We start from the raw sequence: 21525 nt of genomic DNA, 5'->3' as shown, positions 1-21525 counted from the left end.
TTCTGCACAGTGGATGGGGTTGTAACCTGAAAAGCATCCTCGTGGTGCTATTACACCCACAGTGGCCACACTGTGACTCTGATGGTGTGTTAAAGAACTTTTACTGTGAGGAGGTCAGTGGTATGTTCTTTTTTAATAGTAAAAAAACCTAGAAAAATGTTTCAGAAAGTTTCTAGGCTTATGGAATTTTTTTCATTCAGGATGGTTTTTTAAAAATTCAGAGTATTTCAGTAAATATAGCCTTTTCTATAGTATTCTCATAATTCCTGCCAGTTTTTTATTGTTTAAATTTCAGGGGATTTATATATTCAGCTTTTTTTTAAAAAAAATGTTTTTATTTTTTGCCAGTTATACTGCTTGAGGAACAAAGCTCGAGGGTGTAATATTGAGCTAAAAACACTGCCTGTTGGATTTACAAAAAGAAGAGAAAATTCTACCACCTTCAATTCTGTGTGAGTCTTCAGCTGGTTACAGTCAGCAGTATTCTGTTTTCACTGAGCATATAATGACGAGAATTTGAATTCATACCAGTATGCTTGCTTTAAAAGCTGTTAAATACACTTGTTTCTTTGCAAAAGCTGTTTAATATTTCATGCTTTACGTTTTCATTTTCTGTAGGTTCCTTGAGCTTGGTTTAACAGCTTACATAATTCATGCTTTATTCTGAAAAAGGCTAACACTGAGTAATGGTGGGAAGAATCAGTGCTGTTGTGGTCTTTTCTTTTAAATAATACTTAGGCTTTTTGCTAGAAAAATAGAAAAAGAAAATGCCTCTTTGGGGGTTTTATGATAGAGAATTGATGTAGAAAGCTTGCACAAATCCCTGTCTCTGAAAAGGCTGACTTCACACTTTAACTCAGTACCTGAGTTGCATTCTGTGGTGGGAGTTGATGTGCTAGAGGATGGAAATGTTTGATGCAGCACAGGTTAGAGAGACAAATTCAGGAAGAAGGCTAAGGAAAATTTAAATATTACTTCCTTTATCCACTCTGTGGTTTTTCTCTGATATCCAGAGATTGTATTTTAAAGTATTTTCACAGTAAAAATGAAAGAAATTATGAAGTATTTCATTGTGACAGGAATCAGGTCTGCAGTTCAGCTCATTGATATACTGGGGTCAAATATAAATGCCTTCTGAGCTTCTCACAGCAATGGCATCACTGATGGCTCATATCCCCCTGATGACTCTTTTACTTGTTTTGTTCATGGTCTCAGTTTTGGTGGCAATTTGTGTTTTCAGGGTGTGTTTTCCCTCTGTTCTGGGAGCTGTGCCCTCCACAGTGTCGGTCTCTGGCTGGCCACCAGAGGTCTGTCTCTGACAGAGTAAGAACCCACCTGGAAACTGCTCAATGCACCCACCTGGGTCCTTTAGCTGCTCTAGAGAAAAACAGGCAGGTTTGGTATTGCACATAGAGCAGAATTTAGCAGAATGTTAGGCATCAAATAGATGTAGAAGCGTAACCTTTTAAAGTTGCATATTTTACCGGTTCTGTTAGAGAAAACCCAGACTGAGCCAATGGAAAGAATGGAAATCTGAGGTATTTTCTCCTCCCTCTGCCCCAGATTTATGGGTTTCCTCTCAGAACAGACCAGGTCTCTCCCAGACCTTGCAGAGGTTGTCTCCCTCTGCACTGACTTCCCTGTCTTTGGCTGCATGCTCTACTTCACACAGATCCTTTTAGTAGCCTCATGCTGGAAAAAGTATCACAGGCTTTGAGCTGGGTTTTGCTTTAATGGTGAATTTCTGCAGTGTTACAGATAAAGCAACATAAACACACTTAGCAAGTGCAGGGTAAGGAGCATCCCTCAAGAGCAGGAAGCCCAGGGATGCTGGGATCAGAGGACAGAAGGGGCACAGATAGAGGGAGGTTTGACACCATTGGAAAGATCCTGGGAGTGTTACGGTGCTGTACTGACAAAACATTTGTCTTCATGTACCGTTTTATTTTTACTCTAGAAAGCCTTTTTGTGTACACACTGAAGTGTAGCTTGTGTTGGGGACGAATTAAACTCAGAGCAGATTATACTTTCATGTGTTTTGTTGTACTTTTTGTTGTTTTAACAGAAGCAGATTTAAAAGCTAAGAGAATGGGGCAAGGAAGGTGACTTCTTGGCAAATAGGCATGGAAATATTTCACAGGCTTTCTGGTAGAATGTCTTACTTGTTGGTGTCATTCATAAAGTCCTGGGGAACTTTTGTTTTTGCTCTGAAATAGTAGCTTCTCTGGGACTTTTACCAGAAAGGTAAAGAAAGGACTTGATAATGTTCTCTGTCCTGAGGATCATAGGAAAGGACTGTCCTTTTCTTGTAAATTCTGCCCAAGGTTATGGAGTATGCACAGTGATTATTACACAATGGATAGCGTTTCCTTTCTATTGCTGCTACTGTTATTTACTCAGCAATGGGCTGTTTGAATTCAGTGATGCAGATTAAAAATTATTGTCTGGTTTTGGGTGGGGTTTTTTTGTTTGTTTGTTTTTTGATTGTTTGGTTTGGTTTTTTTTAATTGGTATGTACTACCAACTCTCTTTAAATGGGTTCTAAGGAATCGAGTTTGGTCAAACCAGTGGTTATCATGCATTTAGCACTTGTGTCATGGGACTTTGTGACAGCCATAACATTTTGTTGAGTATCACATTGAAGTGAGGTAAAGCTGTGCAAATAGTCATATATCCATTATATGAGCTTAGCACGTGACAGTGCTCAGGTCTGTTGTGTCCCTCTGCTGTAGATGTGAGCCCCTTCTCACGCTGTTTGTCAGTCGAGATTTGTAGACAGATTGCTGCAGAGGGTGGAGGCTGGAAGCTGCTCAACATCTGCGCGTGGAAAACTGAGAACAGGCTTCTCCCATGTCCTCTTGACACTCTCCCTGTAGCCAAGCAGTTGGGCAGTACAAGGCAGGAATGAGAGCAGCCCAAAACGAGGAAGTACAAGATGTATTCTTGTGTCATCCCCTGCCCGTGCCAGTGCTGGAGGACAGATCAGTGTTGTTTCGATGTGTTAACCAGACTCTTCATTTCCTGGATTCCATGAGTTTGTTTGCTAAATCTGATGTTGTGAAAGCATAACGTGCCGAAGCTGGGCAACACATGGATTAGACTAATGTGTAATGTTGAGTATCTTGGTAATGGAGGGTCATTAGAAAGTAGTGTCTGAGTCTGCGAGTGTGAGAGTGTCTGAGAGTGTGAACTCATGGTGCATCTGATTTCTTGGTCATAAATTATTTTTGAAGTGCTGCCTCACCTTACATTTCCTGTGGTGCCCTTATTTTCAGTACAGCTGAGTTTCCCACTGGATACATTCTGCCATGGACTTATGGGGTGAATTGCTGGCACAGCAGGCCTCTGGGAAAGGGGTGAAAGATGAGGCCAGGCTGAAACCAGGGGCAGGAGCACCAGCTGGGAAGCTCCAGGCAGCAGGTGAAATGGGAAGAGGGGAATGAGCTTGTAAGTCTGTGGCTCCTGTTCCCTGGCAGGAGGTGATAGAGTGAGACACTGAAATCAGGCAGTGCAGTTCTCTGAGCTCTGCAGCCTGTGCTGCCCTGCTCCAGCCCTCCCTGCTGCCTGCACTGTCATAGACATCTGCAGCCAGCTTCCTCTACGCTCCATTCACAGCATATCACAGACAAAACCCTTTTTACCTCTCCTCCCCACCAAGAGGGGCCAGAGGGCTACAAACCTTCCTTGTAGCAGGCATGCTTGCAGACTGGGAGCGTTTGGTCAGAGGGATATATGTGGGAGAAGGAAGTTTTTACATTACCTCTCCTCTTTGATGTAATGGTGAGAAAAAAATGCACTGTGGAGATTTGGGATTAACATAATTTAGTTATTAGTGTTACACTTTGAGGTACACCTGGAAGTTGTAAAATTTCAGCTATAATCCTTAGCTAGGTAGAGATAATTAAAATTATGTTTGAAGTGTTGATTTTGAAAGTAGAGCAAAGAGTTTTCTGAGCTGTGTTTTTACTTAGTATTACACCACTGGAGCTATTAAACTTGAATTTAGTTGTTACTTAGTAGATAGGTTTGCTTGCTTTCTTGGACCCATGAAGAAGAAAGTTAAGTTGCTAACAGAAGTGGAGGAAGGCAATATTATCCAAAACTATACGAGCTGAATGCCCAGTACTTCAATTAAACTTCGGTGCATTCTGAGAGAGTACTGGGTGTTGTCAGATGGAAGGATGACTGGTCTGTGATTAAACTTCATGTCCTTATAATCACTTGTGTGAATTCAAAATGAAAAAGACAGGAAATCCTACAGTATTTGCATTTTGATGTAAGATATCCTGTATACTAATATTTTAAGAATACTAGTTGCTAAATTGAAACAAAATCATCAATGAGTCACTGTCTTTGATAGACTGGCAGTGAAATACTTCTGTGAAGCCAGAACTGAAGTTAATGTCGATGTGATGAATTTGGAATTTTTGTCAATAAATATTTAGTTTGCGTACATATATACCCATACATTTAAAAACACCTTCTAAACATATTTAAAACAGTTTTACTGCATTCTAGGCAAAACTGAGAGGAAATCTCAGATGAAGCCTAGGTAAGAAAGTTAATCTTTATGAGATATTTCATATATTTTTAAAGAAATGTGTAAACATTAGACACTTCTAGAAATCTGCCAAGGCATTTAACAGGTATGTATGTCCAAGTCCAGAATCCTTTGTAGCTCAGTCCTTCAATTCCCAGCAGCTCTACTGTCTACAATCACAGTTTTTTGAGCAGTTTCTTAGGTACTGCAGTAACTATAAAGGTAGAGAAAATTTTTGCGCATGTTCTGAGAGCCACCTGGAGGAGATAGCCATTTGTACATATTGCTGCTGTCTTTGTAATATCAGAAGTAAAAATGTTTCCATTGTTGCTGTGAAAAAGTTTTAAATCATACAACTACACTTAATGACAAAATAAGTTTTTGGAAGTTTTAGGAGAAATGAAAGGTAGATAGTTACTTTTTTTAGAACTGTAAATGAAATAACCTTTGCAGTTCTGAATGTATTTTGCATCTACATGTCATGCAGGGAGAGAGAGGTGCTTGGCTCCCCTTTTCCCTCTGATCCATTTCCATGCTTCTGAAGTAGCCAGAATAGGAGATGAAACCAAGCAGTGCAGGGATGGGCTGTGCTGCAGCTTTTACTGACATCACTGATGTGCTTGTGCTTCACCCAGAGCTCTGCTGTTCAGTAGTTTTACAGTCAGTGCCTTGGTATCCAAAAACCAGGGCACTGTTGGAGGGGCATTCCATAGCAACAGAGTGGCACAAAATGCTTAATGGAGTGAGCTGTTACTCAAATGCAGATGACTTATTGGATTAGGCATTTTCGTTAGAAAATGAGCATACTACATATCCATTGTATTTGAAGGAAATACTACCCCGGTGAGCCATAGCAGAAAATGAATCAGTGAGATCTGGAGCCAGGATATCTGACTTTGATCAGAACTTATTGTGAAGCGGCTTTGATAGCATCTACAGTTGACATCAAGTTCTCTGGGCACATATCAGTGATGGTGAGGGATGCTTCACTTGAATAACAGGCACCCAGCAGGTTGTTTTCCAAAACTTCATTGTACAGTGAAGAGTATGAGGCTATTCCTGTTCCAAGCTTGTTTTTTACTTGCTTCCTTCTATCCTAGTCTTAAACTGTCTTGCCTCTTTTTTTTTTTTGCCATTTACTTCCAGGCAAGAGTACTTTGAAGAGAGATGAAGTCATTAATTGTCAGTTATGGCATTAGTTTGCTGAGAAATAAAATCAACATTTCTGTTTTTTCAAAGTGCAACTTTTTTGATGAGAAATGAGCTTTCTAACTTCAGCTTCCCTGATTCACAGCACTTTCTGTACACTGTTCCATAGAGTAGATTGTGCCTGGAAGAGGGAGGGAGGGCGGAAGTCTGAGAAGAATCCTCCTAAGCTGATTTTACAGCTGCAGTGATGAACTGAGTCTGCCTCAGTGAGCCCACAGGGAATCAGTCTTGCATGTGAAATGAGGATGTGCCGTGTGACAATCATTTGTACAGACACATGGAGAGTGTTCCTAGCAACAGGTGGCAGATAGCTGGAAGTTCTTTTTGGAGCATTTCTTTTTCAAGTGACTGTGTTAGAGACAGTCCTTTGGGCCACCTACATATTTCTGTGAGCTGTGTCTTGGTTTGTCGCTCTCCTGCTTTGGCTGTCTTGATTTAAAGATCAAAGTGTCACAGAAAGGGCTGGTCACTTAGAATAGATAAACATGGCCTGTTTGGAAAGATTGTGGAAGATGGTGAGTTAAATGAAAACATGCTAGCAAGCCTCATGTTACTTAATAACAAAGAACAAAACCCTCATCTGAATAGTCCTTATAAACATTTTAATAAATGTGCCCATCATGAGCGTTTCCTTCTGCTCATGATGGTGACAGTATTTCTGTGTCTAAAGCTTACTAACTTTTACTAATCTCCCTGGGAATGCTTTGATATAGCACCATTCCATGTTAAATGGCAGATATAAACATGTCTGAGAGGAATCACCAGCTAATTGCGAGGGACCTGAACTGGTTACATAACCTATTGATATTCCAGTTTGCTTTGTGTGTATGGTAGCATTGGTGCTTCCTTCAGCTGCCAAGACAAGAATTGCAAAATCTTGTTTTACTTACCTTGCAAAAAACTCTCAAAATTCCACTCAATGGTTTTGAGTTATTTCAAAACATTTTGCAGTTTGGTAATTTTAAGACTGTCACACCACTATGGAAAATAGCATAAAATTCATATGGCCCAAATACTATACCAGCTTCTGGTTATATATATATGCTATATGATTAATAATGTTTTCTACGTTATCCTCCAGCTCTGATCATACAATCTGCTTACCTCTTCCAGACCTGATGTTCTCTAATACCACTTTCTCACTCAAGGCATTCTCATTCTCCACTTTAACAAACATGAGCAGAGAGAAGGGAGGAATCACAAGGCATGCAGCACAACTCTGCTGAGGCACACATTGCTTTGGGGGCCATGGGCTTCATTAATGTATTTTATTTTAATTATTACTTTCTTGGAGCTGAGGATTCCTGCTTGCTCTTTTTTTTTTTTTGTGAATACCAATACGTCTGATTTTACTTGCACTCCAAAAAGTATAGTTCAGGTGTAAAGCTCACTTTTCTCTTAGGATCAACTAGGTAAGGGAATTACTTATTTGATAAGCTCACTTTATAAAAAGTGCTTGCATTTAAAAATTGTTATCACAGTTAATTGATCTTAGCAGCTAAGATTTTGCTAGTGGATGCACGTACACTCCTCTCTGCAGCCAGCTAGAACTTGCTGGATAATGTTTCATTTGCTTGATAAACAAATTAAACAACATGTTGGGACAACACTGTGTTTACTTTTTTATTGTAGACCAGAATCTTTGCATAACTGAGGGTGATTATCCTGGATGCAATGATTCATTGGACTTAAATAATGTTTAAAAAGTAGTTTAAAAAAAGGACACCATTAGATGTCCCTGTGCTTCATAGGTGTTTGAGCTCTGATTTCTAAATCTTTGCTCTTTGTCATGAGTGTGAATTTCTGAACCAGAGCAAAAGACCAGGAAAACCTACCTTTTAGATTGTGCTTTCTCTCAGGGAATTCTTTTAGAAAAGTTTCTGCAGATTTTCTGCAAATGAGCAAAAAGGCAAGTAGAGCCTGCCTGATCTAGCAAAGTATTCTCTAGAAATACTGCCTAAGATGACACTGCTCTCAAGCTATGCTTCAGTAGCTTCTGTTCTCAGGTATTACTTATGCTAGCTGGAAAGGGAAGGTGGATCTTAAAAATAACAAGTAACATACAGAAGAAAGGAATGTGACATCCCTTTGTGTCTACCATAAGTTTTACGATCTTTCTGTAAAATGTTTGTCCTTTCTAACTTCTCTTATCCATGTTATGCCAGAAGGCAACTTCCTTCCCTGGCCATGACACATTTTCTGTTGAGGCCATCATTGCTGGAAGAAATGGAGTCCCCTGTGTTCTGTAGGGCCTGGCCTCAGCTGGGCTCTGGCTGTTATTGTTGCAGAGGTTTGGTAATCTGTCCTGGGTGATATGCCAAAAAGCAGTTTCCTTTTCTGAAATTAAAGGGCAGCTGGCATATACTCACTTTTAAAATGTGAAATACTGTTGATCAGTTAACTGGTGATACCCTTTTAGATTTGTAAGGGGCAGATTTTCAGCCTTTGAGAATCTGAAATATAGCAGGATGTGGGAGCATTACATCTTTCAAAGGACATCTCAGCTTCTCTGCGTGCCCCTTTTACTCTTTGAAGCCACTCAAAATCTTAACCATGTATTTTCTTCTGCACCCATGCTGTAGGTTACAAAGTTTTATCATAGCAAAAAAAAATGGTAGTTATTACCAACTAAGACTAAAAATATGCATTTCTTTTTGTTTCCAGGGAGAACAAGTTCTACTGGCATTTGAAGCTCGTATTTCCTCACTGTCATGCTGAATACACTTTAAAAGGGTACAGAACTTTAAAAAAGATTTTTATAAAGTTTCAATTAATCCTCTCAAGTTGAACTGCAAAATATTTTGATCAGTTCTTACCAAGTTCTGTTATACAAGGTAAACTCAGGTATTAATTTTAGTCTTAAATAAAAGGGCATTTCAATCTTTCAAAAAATATTGAAAGTTGTGTAGTCCTTTTCTCTCTGAAAGCTAGCAGGCTTTCCAAAGCAGGCATAATGTTTGTTAGTCCTTTTCCCTATGTAAATAGAGAGCTTGTATATTCATAATAGCAGTACTCCTACACCTAAGATACTCTCTTCTCATGGAGCAGATGTTCAACACGATTTGCCACCCCTCCTCACCTGCACTCTGGAGCTGACCTTCACACAGGATGAAATGGTTGCATTGTTTGCTTTGTAGGAAAGTCCACAAATACATTTTGAAAAGGCAAAAAAATAAGCTTTTGTTGATAAATGTTTTTCCTTTTTTCCTAGCCTGAAGGGAGGTGAGAAGTATATCCTTGTCTGCTTTTAGGGCTACAGGAACAGCGTGTTTCTTTGGAAGGGTTAGAAACTAGAGATACGCATCTGTTTACTCCTCATACATTCCCGTGAAATCGCAGTGCTGAAATTGAGATATTGAAATTGCCCATATCTGTGCAGTATCGATACACATTTATGATCCTCCCATAAACTGCTCAGCTGTGCCACTGTAGCACGTTAATATCCAGCCTCCTCCAGGTGACTCACAATAGATATTTGTGTACATGATGAATGGTGTCTCACGTGCTTGATTTTTATCTTTGCTGAAAGGGTGCCTGATGATAAAACTCTTGCTGATATCCTCAAGCCGTACATTGATCCAGTGGAGTCAGATCCTGTAGTTTGTCAAAGGTGTGTATTGAAATAACTTTCCTGCCTCGTTGATGTGATGCACTGATAAAAGGGAATGGTTCTGAATACATGGCTTAAATTAGCTGCACTCTCAGCTTGCAGAGCTGGGTTTGCAGTCAGCAGTACATCTTTCAGTCCTGTGATGAAAACCATCCTAAACATTCACCAACCAACTAACCTGGGGTACAGCCACAAATTTCAACCAGCAGAAAATTAAGAAACTGACTCACAGCATGAAGACCAAATAAAGCACCATAATTCTGAAAAATGTAACCATAATTACCCTCAGTGGAGGTGACAGTAAATCTTCAGAATAGTTAGAAAAACAGGCTAATATTTACAATTCTCATTTATAGAAAACACCTCGTATGTGACAAATTATTGTTTTAATTTAAAAAATGCATTATTTTGGCTGTTGACATGCATAAGATATCCTTCTCTTATGGATGACAGGAGAAAAAGTCATTGTACATCATTTCTGCATCTTTGCTGCAATTTTTTTCCAGATTAAAAATCTATACAGCATCTCCTCAGTCAGATGTACGAATTTTGATGAAGATAGAAAACAGAAACCGAAACTCTGTCAGGTAAGGTGGTTCTTCAGTTTATGTGTTTACTAATTAAAAATAACAAGAAGATATAACACATTTCTTCAGTTGGAGATTACATAATCTCATGTATTAAACTTCAGTGAGCAATTACGAACAATTATAAAAATGATTTGCCAAAAATGCTAATTCTTTGTCTTTTAATGTGTCAGCATTGACATCTCAGTGCAATTAGAGGGAGTGTGACTGTACCTAAGCTGCTTAGGTATTTAACATTAACATTTGTGTTAAAGTGCTAAATAATTGTATTGACCCACAATACAATTCTTTCTGGAAATTCCTCTGTAGATATGTTAATCTCCCAGAGGAATTTGAAGTGATAGTCAAGGAGAATTATCTTTTTAAATCATTGCGGCAAATATTATGTGTTTATCAAGGTCCAGTCACTGCATTTGATATTACACATTTTTCTCAAAGTTACTTGCTCATCACTCTTCATGTTTCCATATTTCTGGGTGTGGGCCTTTGTGTCTCAGAGTTCAGACTTGTGCAGAATTGTTTTCTTTGTTTTCAGAACAGACAATGATCTTGAACTTCAAAATTAAACTTTAAAGAAATACTTTTTGCTAGTATAAATACCATTCTGAACACTCCACCCTGTTGTCATTGTTACTGAAAAGGATATATATCAGCTTAGTATCATAACTTCTTGTGGTTCACCAGTGACTCCTAGTTAGGCATCTGAAAGTGTGTTCTTGTCTTCAAATGTAAATTATATGCTTCCCTAAAATATGATACATTATTTCGAAGGAGGGGAATAAGGATATATTGTGAGAATTTCAGCTGAAACTTAGCTTGGAGTTTATGCTGGGTTTTTTTCCCAGTAATATTAGCAAATGTGTAATACACTTTTCAATTCAAATTCAAGTGCAAACTCCTAATGATTGTGATTGACATTTTTTCTCTTTGCAATCGCTATTTGAAATATGATTGTAACATTTGCCATCAGAATTGCTCGCTAGAAACCTGTTTTTAATTGAATTTGAAGATACAGAGCCCTGGCTCTTATATGCAGGGGGAAAACATGAAAGGCCTTGGACTGCCCAGTACCCTGTGTCTGTGTGTTACAAGTGTGGGAATAGTGAGTTGTCATTTGTGGACCCTGAAATGGTAAGGGAGCAGCTGTTTCAGCTGAGTATTCAGAAGTCCATGGAGCCTGATGGGTTTCATTCCAGAGTACTGAAGGAGGTATTGGATGTTATGGCAAGACCCCTTTTGATAAGTTTTTAATGGCCTTGGGGTCTGTGGAGGTCCCTGCTGACGTCGTGTTTTAACCTAGCAGGCAGCTAAACACAGCTCAGGCACTCACACAACACCCCACATCCCCAGGGGGATGGGGAAGAGATTCAGAAGGAAAAAGGTAGAATTTTATGTTGAGTTAGTTTAATAGGACAAAAAAGGAAAGGATGAGAATGATGAAAGAAGTAGAACATACAAAACAAGTGATATCCAGTGAAGTTGCTTACCATCCACTGACCAGTGTCCAGCCAGTTCCCAAGCAGCAGCCCCCAGCCAGCTTTGCCTTTAGTTTGATTTGTCTTTCATGTTGACCACGTGTGATATGGTATGGAATAGACCTTTGGCCAGTTGGGATCAGCTGTCCTTGCTGTGTTTTCTCCCAGCTTCTTGTGCCTTCCAGCCCACTTACTGTCAAAAGACCTTGACATTATAAGCAGTGGTCTTTCACATTTCCTTTTTTAAGAAAGAAGGAAAAGTTGTTTTTTTAACAGCTGTGTGGAAGGCTTGGGAAAGAAGCCACTTTAATATAGAAGTTGACTATCTCTTGTGCTCATTAGGGGTTTTTTGTTACTTATCCATTTGCCTCTTTTGAAGTATCTGTAGTGTTTCCTTATGTCTCAGATTTGAGCAGGAATTCTTTTTCATTCAGTTAAATTAAACTAAATATTCTCAAGTCTGAGAATCCATATTCCGTATTCCCAGAATCAGCGTATGTTGGTTGATAATGAGGTTGGAGTAATTGGTATTTATCCCACTTTGTGAATGTAAAGTTTAAATCAGGAAAATCAGTAGAAAGTTAAAACAGAAGTGTATTTTGACTTGAGAACTGCAGTTCCTCACTTGGAAATTATGTGAATCTCTTCATATAAGTTAGTGGAGCAGGCCCAGCTGGGGCAGTGCAGACAGGTCAAGGAAACAGCATACTGAAGAAAATTCCTCCTCTGAAAGGAAAGAACAAAGTTTGTTTGAAATGATGGGACTGCTATGTCAGCATAAAGTCACTTCTGTCAACATAAGCTGTGTCTGTGCCAGCAGGCGCTCTCAGCACGGTTGTTGTGACAGACTCTGTGAGGGAATTCAGATTTTTACTGTAGTTGCATTACAGTTAAATAAGAGAGAATTTGCTTTGATTTCTTCTCCTTTTGGTTCCTCACCCATAAGTTAGTTGGAGAATATTGTCTGGTACTCTCTGAATCAGTACCTGGAGTTGCAGTGGAAGTGCTTGTGATTGAAACATGACCTTGCTGCTTAGTGGTTTTCCCCATGGATGAAAAACTGAGTGGAGACAGAGCTCCTTCTCCTTTCTTTATCTATGTTTCTTTAACAGTGGGAAGTGTTAACTGCTGGTTTGTGTAGCCTTAATTTCTCATCCTGTGCCTCCTGATTCTGCATGGTTTTAGGCTGTATATTCCTGTATGGCAAAATGCTCTTCCATCACTTTGTGGGCAGACTGAAGGAGTAGGATTGGTGTAGGCTATTCATACATAGAAGTCTACATGAATGTTTTGTTATTGACAACTTCTGTACCCACCAGAAAAATTTCTTCTCTACAAGCACTAGATTATAGAAAAGTTGTAACCAATATTTTGTTACATCAGATGTTTGTTTTAGGCTTAGCAGAGCCTTTTCCAAAAGAACCCTTTTCATAGTTACAATTTTGTATTGTTGAGGAAGTGCATGTTTCAGAGAGTATCTTGCAAGATTATAAAATCTTAGTCTTCTAGTTTTAAGATAAGTATGTTACAGAAGGATTTTAGTATTTCCTGCAATTGTTTATGAAACAGGAGTTTGTGGTTTGGTTTTGGCTGTTTTCTGTGTTTCACAGCAAATCAGCCTTTTAGTTTGAAGATCCTTTGTAGAATTCTTTAAATTTTTGGGGTTTTAATTTTTTTCTTTCTCCAGAAATATAAATTAGCCATGAAGTACTGATTTCTGCTTTCTCACAGGAGTTCAGTAGAAATTCAGGAAGCCACTGGTGTGCAGATATCATGGATAGATGCCACACACAGTGCTTGCTTTCTTCTTGCTGTGTGTCTTTTGCCATCAGTGGTGACAGTTCATAGAGAACTTTATGATAAGTTCTTATTTCTGTCTTCTCTAAAACCAGCTTGTAAAAATTGCTTTCAGTGTGAATTGTTAGCACTCCACAGTTAATTGGGGTAACCTAAAGCGTAATTTCTCCTCATGTCTTCTCATCTTTACCTGTCATCTCATGCTCTATAACTCTTAGTTACACTTGGTTTATCTTCTCATTTGCTACTCTTACTTTATGAGGAGTCTTACAAAGGGAGGCTTCAAAAAACAAGCATTATATATCTCTCTTATTAATTTAAAACCTTTTTGTTTTAAAGGAAGTTTGGAAGAAAATCTGTGTTTGAATGGATCGGAATAGTTTTCCATTTGGTACTGTTTGCTTTGATCACCAGTTGTGCAATACTTAGTTAGTATTGCTGTCCATTCTCTCCTTAGCTGTAACTATTCCAAGAAAGGTTTAACTTCTGCCTCTTGGATGATTTTCATAGTCTGCATTCTTTCATAAAGTAGTATTTTCTTTCTTCAGGATAAATTAGTGTCCTGACTGCCTTCAGACCTTTATTTGGGATGCCTTAAAAGTGACTTCATATGGTAAGAATACTGCTTTTTCCAGTAAGGAAAGGAAGGGTGCAACAGCCAAGTTAGACAGTGTGGTTTGGGAAATACACCTTCTCACTTTCCTGAGAATAGCCTTATCAGACTTTGTGTAACAAAAAACTAAACCGAAGCAGCAAGCAACCCATCCCAAAAACAAACAGATCCCTGGTCTTTTTTATTAGTAAATTAGTAGTCAGAGTTAGGTTGCTTTGTAACTGCAGATACTTAATGAGAAATTAAGTTACTCAGCCTTCTTATATGAGATGATCCTATTAAGTAAGAGAACTTAAACTTAATTTGCAGTAAGTACTTCAAGAGACAATTAAATAAATCTAAATGAGGTTAAACCATACAAATTAAATATCTCTTTTACTGGGTTCAGTGACGCCTTGCATGAATCTAGTCCAGGTAGTTGACACTTTAATCACATGCATTTGATTTAATAAAATTAAAAAATAATGCTTTCTTAAACATCAGTGTTAGGTCTTTTTTACAGTAATGTTCTTTCTTGGCCTATTCAGAGTGATGTGTGAGCGTTGTCTTGGAATAAGTCGTTGCAGAAAACTTTTTGAGGATTTGAAGGTTGAAGTAGGCACTGGCAGAATATTTAGGTGCCTGGAAAATAGTCTGGTTGACTTTCAGAGCTTTGCAGAGGCCACTGTTTTCAGGAAAGCAAATCCATGAAAGAGCTGGAGTATAGAACTATACCAGACTGTATCCTGTCACTTTCCCATTGTAAAACTGCCACATCATACAGGAATGGATGCAGAATCAGTTGTAGAATTGTTTTCTGTATCAGTAGTACTGGTGTAGCTCATGCTTCAATCACTCAGAAAGCAAAAAATACCAAAAGGATTTTTGTGCCAGCTCTAACATCAAGGGACTTCTTAACTGTCTGTGGTGGCACTGGTTTGGGCACATGAGAATAATGGCATGTTTGTCACTTAATTCTTGTGGACCACAGGGAAGAAAATCTGCTAAACAAGTATCAGAGGTTCTCCCCTACTAAATGCCATTGTTTTATGGTGGTGAACACTTCTTTTGCTTTAACTGATTTAATTCAGTTGCTTTCCAGAAGACTGGATGATGTTAGTCATTTTGGATCACTTCCCTGTCTCAAGATCAGCTGGCAGAAATGGGAGATATTTCCTTGGATGACTTAGCTCTGTGCTCAAAGAGAATTTTCTTTTGTAGTCTATTGTTTTTAAGTAAATGTGGGGTAGATTGCAGTAGTCACAGTAATAGATTCAGGAGGGTGAAGCTTTTTGTCTTAGTATGTGCAAATAAGCCAGCAGGCTTTTGGAAAATTATCCTGGAATTCAAAAAGTAGTAGAAATACAATGGAACCACATTTTTAAAATGTAGGATTTAGATTATTTATTTCCTTATCTTTAAAAATGTCTATTAGATACTTGTTTTGTCAGTTACTTCAAGATTGTTTTTAAAACCCTCTTATTGAAATACATTGAAGGTAGCCTCAAGTATTGATCTGTTAATGTTTTCCTTAGTTTGTCGTGCTCTCTTCCTTGGGCACTACCTTCTGCATTTTCATTTGTGAATAGCTTCATGTAGAACCAAGAGAACTTAGAGTCTTTGCTTTCTGCTTTTCACACATAACTCAGTTTTCTTTAAAAAGGCACTGCTCTTGATGTGGTGCCTGGATTAATTCTTTTTAGCATCGTATTATGACCTCATTTCAAAAATTCTACTTCCTCTTGCAGTACAAGTGTACTAGAATTAGCAGATTTTGAGTATTATTTCCTCCTTTGCATTTTCTGCAAATGTTGAAAAGTGATGTGCTTTATTTATGATTCTCTAGTCTTACTTAGGAAGCAATTTCTTTTCATATTTGTGTAGTAGACAATATACATGAGACAGGAATTAAGGATACAAATCCTTTGGCTGAACTGCTGGCCTTGGCATGAGTTGGAACAGACCCCAAGCTGGCTTTAACCTATGCCAGAAGATTGACAGTAGAATTCATTACTGCTCTGTAGCTTGCAGCAGCTGGCACAAAAGCAGCTCTGCCAGCTTTACAAAAGCAGGGAGCCAGCTTACAATAGTCATTCTTCACTGCACAACTGTAGTCAGGCACTGGTGACTTCGTGCTGTTGAAGGGGAAATAGAATTTGGTCTGTAGTCTGTTTCTTAAACACAGCACTCCTGTGTGTTAATACTTGCTGCTGTTTTTTCCCCAGAGTGTTGGATTTGGGTTTGTGGGGTTTTTAAAATGAAAACTTCTTGCTTTTCTTACTGAATACTTCTTTACGTTTTCTTGCAGGTCATTTCAGGCTTCCTAGTTTGTTACTGCAGCCATTTCAGTGTCATTTTTCACATACTCCTTTATATGTGATCAGTCTCTGCTGACAAAAGCAATGCAGAGCAGCACATGCCAGATTACACAGCTTTTACTGTAAGGAACAGTCACTTTCCTTCCTGGCTACTTACATTCTTCATTAAAACCCTCTGTTACACAACAGAGATGGTAAGCAAAAAACTACTCATTGCTGACTATAGTAAGTGTGTATGGTCAAAATCTGTAGCATGCATAGCTAAATGTTTGTGATGTCTGACTACAATAACTTGACCTTTCAAAAGATTTTTGGGATGATTTCAAAAAAACCCAGAGTTTGTCCATCTTACTGTCTTGTGCAATCATCTTTTTCTTGAAAGGGATTCCTTTATGAACCAGTAGACGCCTGTTTTTTTTTAAAGTAACAATCCAGTGTTTTGTAATCCATGCTGAATTCTTTTGGATGAACTGTTTTATAATTAATGGTATTGCTTTAGGGTTTCTAGAGTGTCCCAGCTAGATAGCTGCTGACTAAGACATTTATTGCACAAAGATTTATTTGAAATCATAACCTCCACTCCAAAATTCTGCTGTCTATAGTGCAGCAAGTTAAATCCAGACAACTTGTAGAGGAGGAGTATGTAAGTAAAGAGGTGGAGGATGAGAGAACAGTAAAAGTGTTACGGTTGGCCTCAGCCAGTAGTTTGACCTGTCCAGTCATGTAGTGGTGTTCCATAAGCACCACAGGCAGATCTGAAGACCCTCAGGCACTTCATGTTTGCAAAGCAGGTAGGCAAACCCCAAATTCTAAACCAGAAAAACCGTACACAGTATCCTCTCTTCTCATCACATCTGGGTTTAAAGCTGAGGAGCAGCCTACCCAGCACATGCACAGGCAGATTTTCTGTCCTCTCTTAGCATGTGCAGCTAGAAAAGGCTGTTTCAAGAACAAATCTTGCAGTTTGCTCCAGCCTGCCATTTCTGCTGGAGAACAGGGGAACTCCACTAGATGGATGTACCTATGTAACATACGTAGAGTATGCAAAAAGTCTTCATGGAAGTTCATCTGCTGTGTAGCATGCACATATAAGGCAGACTTGAAGGAGGAAAACAGGCTGTGAAATTCAAGAAAATGCTATAGTTGGAAAAACCCTATTGAATAATCTGTAGCCTCTTGGCTGAGGGAAAGAGCTGGTGAAAATGAGTAGAGCCAAAGTGATGCTCTATTGTGGGGCTTAATTCAACTCTGGGGGTTGCTGTTAAAATATTTTTCTGAAGGAAAAAGAGGATTTCCTGCTGGTTTTTTGGAAGAAAAAAACAATGAGACGCTAACTTAAAGTTAGTATAGTTCCTTAATTTCAGGGACCAGGAGCACGGGAAGGCTTAAAAGGCCTCTAGAAGCAAAGATGCAAACTCTGCCCTGCGTAGTTGAAGTGATAGGCTGAGCTTGGAACCCGCAGTACTGTGAAAACATGGCAGCACAGCTGTCAGTGTTTTTAAAGAGACAGGGGAGAGGTCACCTCTTCATGTTCTTGTCAGGAAGGAGAAAACCTGTTATTTCCTCCTGATCCTGCCAAAAGGGAATCCCTCTGTTTTTTCTTTCTTTTGACGGAAGTGAGCTAGGGTGGATTGTTTCAAGCTTGCCAAGAGGGGAATTGACCTTCCTGCTTGTTTCCCAAGAGAATAATTTGCTTTCTTTACTTCATAGCTTTTCCTTCTCATTGTAAAGTATTGGTAACCTGTTACTCTAATGGAATGTTTATGGTACTGTGATTCCCATGAAAATAAGTATAAAATTTGTGAATATCTTTCCACCATTCAGTACAGAGTAGTAAAGGTATTTAGATTCTCTCCATATAAGCTAAATTTGGAAGTTAATGCTTGCTATCTGGGGACTCAAAATTAGAGAAAGATCAAATCTTCCTGAAGTGGAGGTTCATTAAATTAACCCAAGCATAATAACAAAAGTATTAATTTACAGTGACTGATGTCTCATCAGTTTTGTATTTGTTTATTTTAGCAGTGTACTGCTTTCTTACATTAATTTGTCAAATGAGCTTTGATGCATTAGTTTCCTGAACTTGATGTATTAAGTGTTTTTCTTTGCATCCTTTGATACTCCTTGGTACAACTTTGTGCCTCTAAAGTTATTCACAGTTAGGCTTCATGGGGCTGTGTATGAGTGTGCTGTCATTAAAGTGCATTCATGACATTGGCTTCTTCCCTGTGACCATGCCAGTATTGCATTAGTGGCACAAGTTTCATATTTTGACTTCTCTGCATTTTTGAGGAACCATGCACAGCTTTTACTGGTACTAAATATGCCACTGATAGCTTTTCAGTTTTTGAAACTTAAGGCATTCATCTGCAGTAGCCAGCTCTCTGTCTTTTTAATCAGAACTTTTCCCTCCTGAAATTTCACATTAAGTCTTCTGGCTAGTTTTACCTCAGGCTGTTTTGTTTCTTTATCTAAGTCATATAGTGGCCTTACATGATTGTAGTTTACATTTTTTTCATGTCAGCTCTATAGTATTTAAACAGTTGTAAACCTTGAGCTTTTGAGCAGTTTGTAAAGCTCCCTGGCTTCACAAAGTAATTAAATTCCCATGTGTGTAAAGAACTTCTGCCGTGATGCACTTGAATTATAACATCTTTACTTGCTGCCGGATTTTTGTTCTTTTTTTTATTATGTCTTATGAGATGGGGAAAGTATTTGCATTCTTGAAATTCAGTATCACTTTATTTCTGTATTCTTTAAACCAAATTCTGCCAAATGCAAGAAACTGACATTTGCTGCTTTCACATTTTCCTCTTGTTTTGTTGTACTTTGTTTTATAACTAAAAGATGCAGAATGTTCTGTACTTGAGTTAATCTTTAGATCATTATTATCATCCTGAATCCTTTTACAACATCACTCTTAAAGCTCAGTCCACTAAATTGTTGAAGCAGTTGCCTTATCTGCTTTATGGGTTTTGCCATCAATTGATATATTTTTCCATTACTGCCATTTAATAGTTTTGACTGCACTTTTTCCTTTGTGCAATTGCCTGGTTCCCAAGAGGCTTCAACAAGGTCAGCCTTTGTGCTTCTGTGGTGACATACTTGTACTCTTACTTTGCTTCTCTCTCCTTTCCATTAACTGTTTTCTGTATTTTCCAGGGTAGAAGCAAACAAACCAATGAGTGTTTTTGGACATTTACTATTGTGTCAAATAGTTTAGGTGACAGTTGTTGTTCCTGCTATCTTCACCTGTGTATTACTTTTTTTCTTCCAGGATGTTAAACTCCTTGAAATATGTTTGTCATAAGAGGAGGGTTGAGAGTTCAGTTTTTCTTTTCCCTATTTTACACTTGAGTTTTGAACAGTTCTTAGACTTCTCTAGTGGCAGAGACTCTTACAATCCATGAAAGAGAGGAGACCTTGGATTGTTACAGCTTGTCTCAATATGGTCATTGTTTGGGGATGAACTATGGCTACAATAGGACAAGGAAAAGGAACAGCTTCATAGTCTTCTCATTAATTGGCTGTGCCTTTATCTACTCTGTGAATGTAGGTGTAGTTAGGAGATGGTGATGATGTCCAAGATGCTTTCCTGCTATGCTGGCAACTTTTATTCCTGTACTTTTTTTAGTTGGTTCCTAGCAGGACTTGTGGTCCAAATGGTTGATAAGAGAAGGCTTCTTGTCCTATTTTTTTTTCCCAGAAAAAGCATGTTTTTGATGGAAATATTACTTAAGATAGGGATTTGACTTGAAAAGGGTTTGGTCAGGCATCTGGTCTGTACTGGAACTGATTAAATGATGCAGGTGTCAGTAGTATGGAGGAGAAGTTAATGAACATCTGTTGAGGCAAATTATGAAGGTCCTAGACCAGAAGAAACATAACCAATAGTGGAAGGAAGAGCAAGCAGGTTTTAAATACTTCTGGAAACTGTAGTATATTTTTTTCATATTAAAATACCGACTTGAACTAGGTTCCCATTCTCTTTCCTTGAAAGAGTGTTCAGGCAGAATATTCCTTCATATTGTTTTGCTGTTGATAAGAGTTAGTTATAAAGGAAGTGTTATGGCAAGTCTGGGGATGGTTGGTTGGTTTGTTTGTTTCTAAGATCTCTGCTGTTTTGCTCATTGAGTTTTCTAATTTTGTCGTGTATCTGGACTAATCAAATTCACTGATTTAGGTTTTTTAGAATGTCAGAATTCTAGTGACAAAGTTAAATATAAATACTGTGAATTAATTCAATACATTGTATTTGCTTTCTGCCATACAATTTTCCTTTCATACCTAATTCAAGAGAGCATTTTTCTACTTCCATGTTCACCAAATCATAACCACACGAAGAGGTTATTCACCACTTAGGAATGAAAGTCCATCTGTTAGTTATTATCTTTGCTGTACTGCAGCACTTCAGAATGAGTGCTTGGGAGAGACTTTAAATGCTGTACCCTGTCTTTGCCCCCTTCTAGGCATATGCAGATACCTAGGAAATGCTATCCTCTTTGGTCTGGTGAAAAAAAATACTTTTTTCTTCCCGTATGTTAGTGTAAGCTTGGTTGTGGATTTTTAGGACTAGGCCCAGAATAGATAGCGTGATTTATTGTATCTGAGTTATGCCAAGTAAATACCTCGATGTTTCCACTCAATTCTAGGAAGAAAAGTCATCTTTGTTTAAAATACGTGCAAGCAGCCTAGTTGATCATTCTTACAGGGAAATCATGAATGCAATTACACAAATCCACATTTTGGTAACATATACAATTATTTAGATGGCTAAAACTTGTTTGTTCTCTTTTCAGTGTCTAGAAGACCAAACTAAAGAAAGAACATGGCTACAATTTATCTTTAATTCCAGATTGCAGATTTTTTTTTCATTATTATCAAATAATAAAAAGTTCCTGTAGATGACATTCAGGAAAACCTGATCAGCAGGGAATTTCCTGCTGTCTGAATTCATGGAGACAAGTTACGCCACTGCAATGATAGCCACAGGCTCCATTTGAGGGGAACTTGTTGTGATGCAGTGACCTAATGTGGCATTCCTGCCTGTGGGAGACAGATTAGGAGACTGAATTGTTGAATTCCTGGAAGGTGGTGGAATTGCTATAGATAGTGGAACTAGCCTTTGCAGAAACTCACAGATGCTATCAGCAATGCAGAGCCACATTAATTTCAGTATTTTGTGAAAGGTAACAACTGTTCATAGAGCAAATATAGCAGCTTATCTGGGAACTGATGTGGGATTGCTGAATCTTGCTAAATTTTCTCAATTGTCACATTTTTTGTAGGCTTTTAAACTGCCTACTAGCAGGCAAATTCTACTTAATTTTGGTTCTTAAAAAAAGCAGTTATTATTTCATTCCAGCTAAAATCAAAAGCGGTTGTCTGCTAAGATCA

The 21525-nt window shown here is 38.4% G+C and overlaps 1 protein-coding gene across 1 annotated transcript in view; it reads left to right on the top strand.

Moving 5' to 3' along the window:
* ZNHIT6 (zinc finger HIT-type containing 6) overlaps positions 1 to 21525 on the top strand; it is a 33626-nt gene that overhangs the window by 3014 nt on the left and 9087 nt on the right. The window contains exons 6-9 of the mRNA XM_063407011.1: positions 349 to 452; positions 8414 to 8482; positions 9279 to 9359; positions 9866 to 9946. Of these exons, the coding sequence (XP_063263081.1) occupies positions 349 to 452; positions 8414 to 8482; positions 9279 to 9359; positions 9866 to 9946 (335 nt within the window). The remainder of the gene's footprint in view (positions 1 to 348; positions 453 to 8413; positions 8483 to 9278; positions 9360 to 9865; positions 9947 to 21525) is intronic.

Source organism: Prinia subflava, chromosome 10 (genome assembly GCF_021018805.1).
Source record: "Prinia subflava isolate CZ2003 ecotype Zambia chromosome 10, Cam_Psub_1.2, whole genome shotgun sequence".
Classification (NCBI taxonomy): Eukaryota; Metazoa; Chordata; class Aves; order Passeriformes; family Cisticolidae; genus Prinia; species Prinia subflava.
This window is presented reverse-complemented; position numbering and strand designations above follow the sequence as displayed.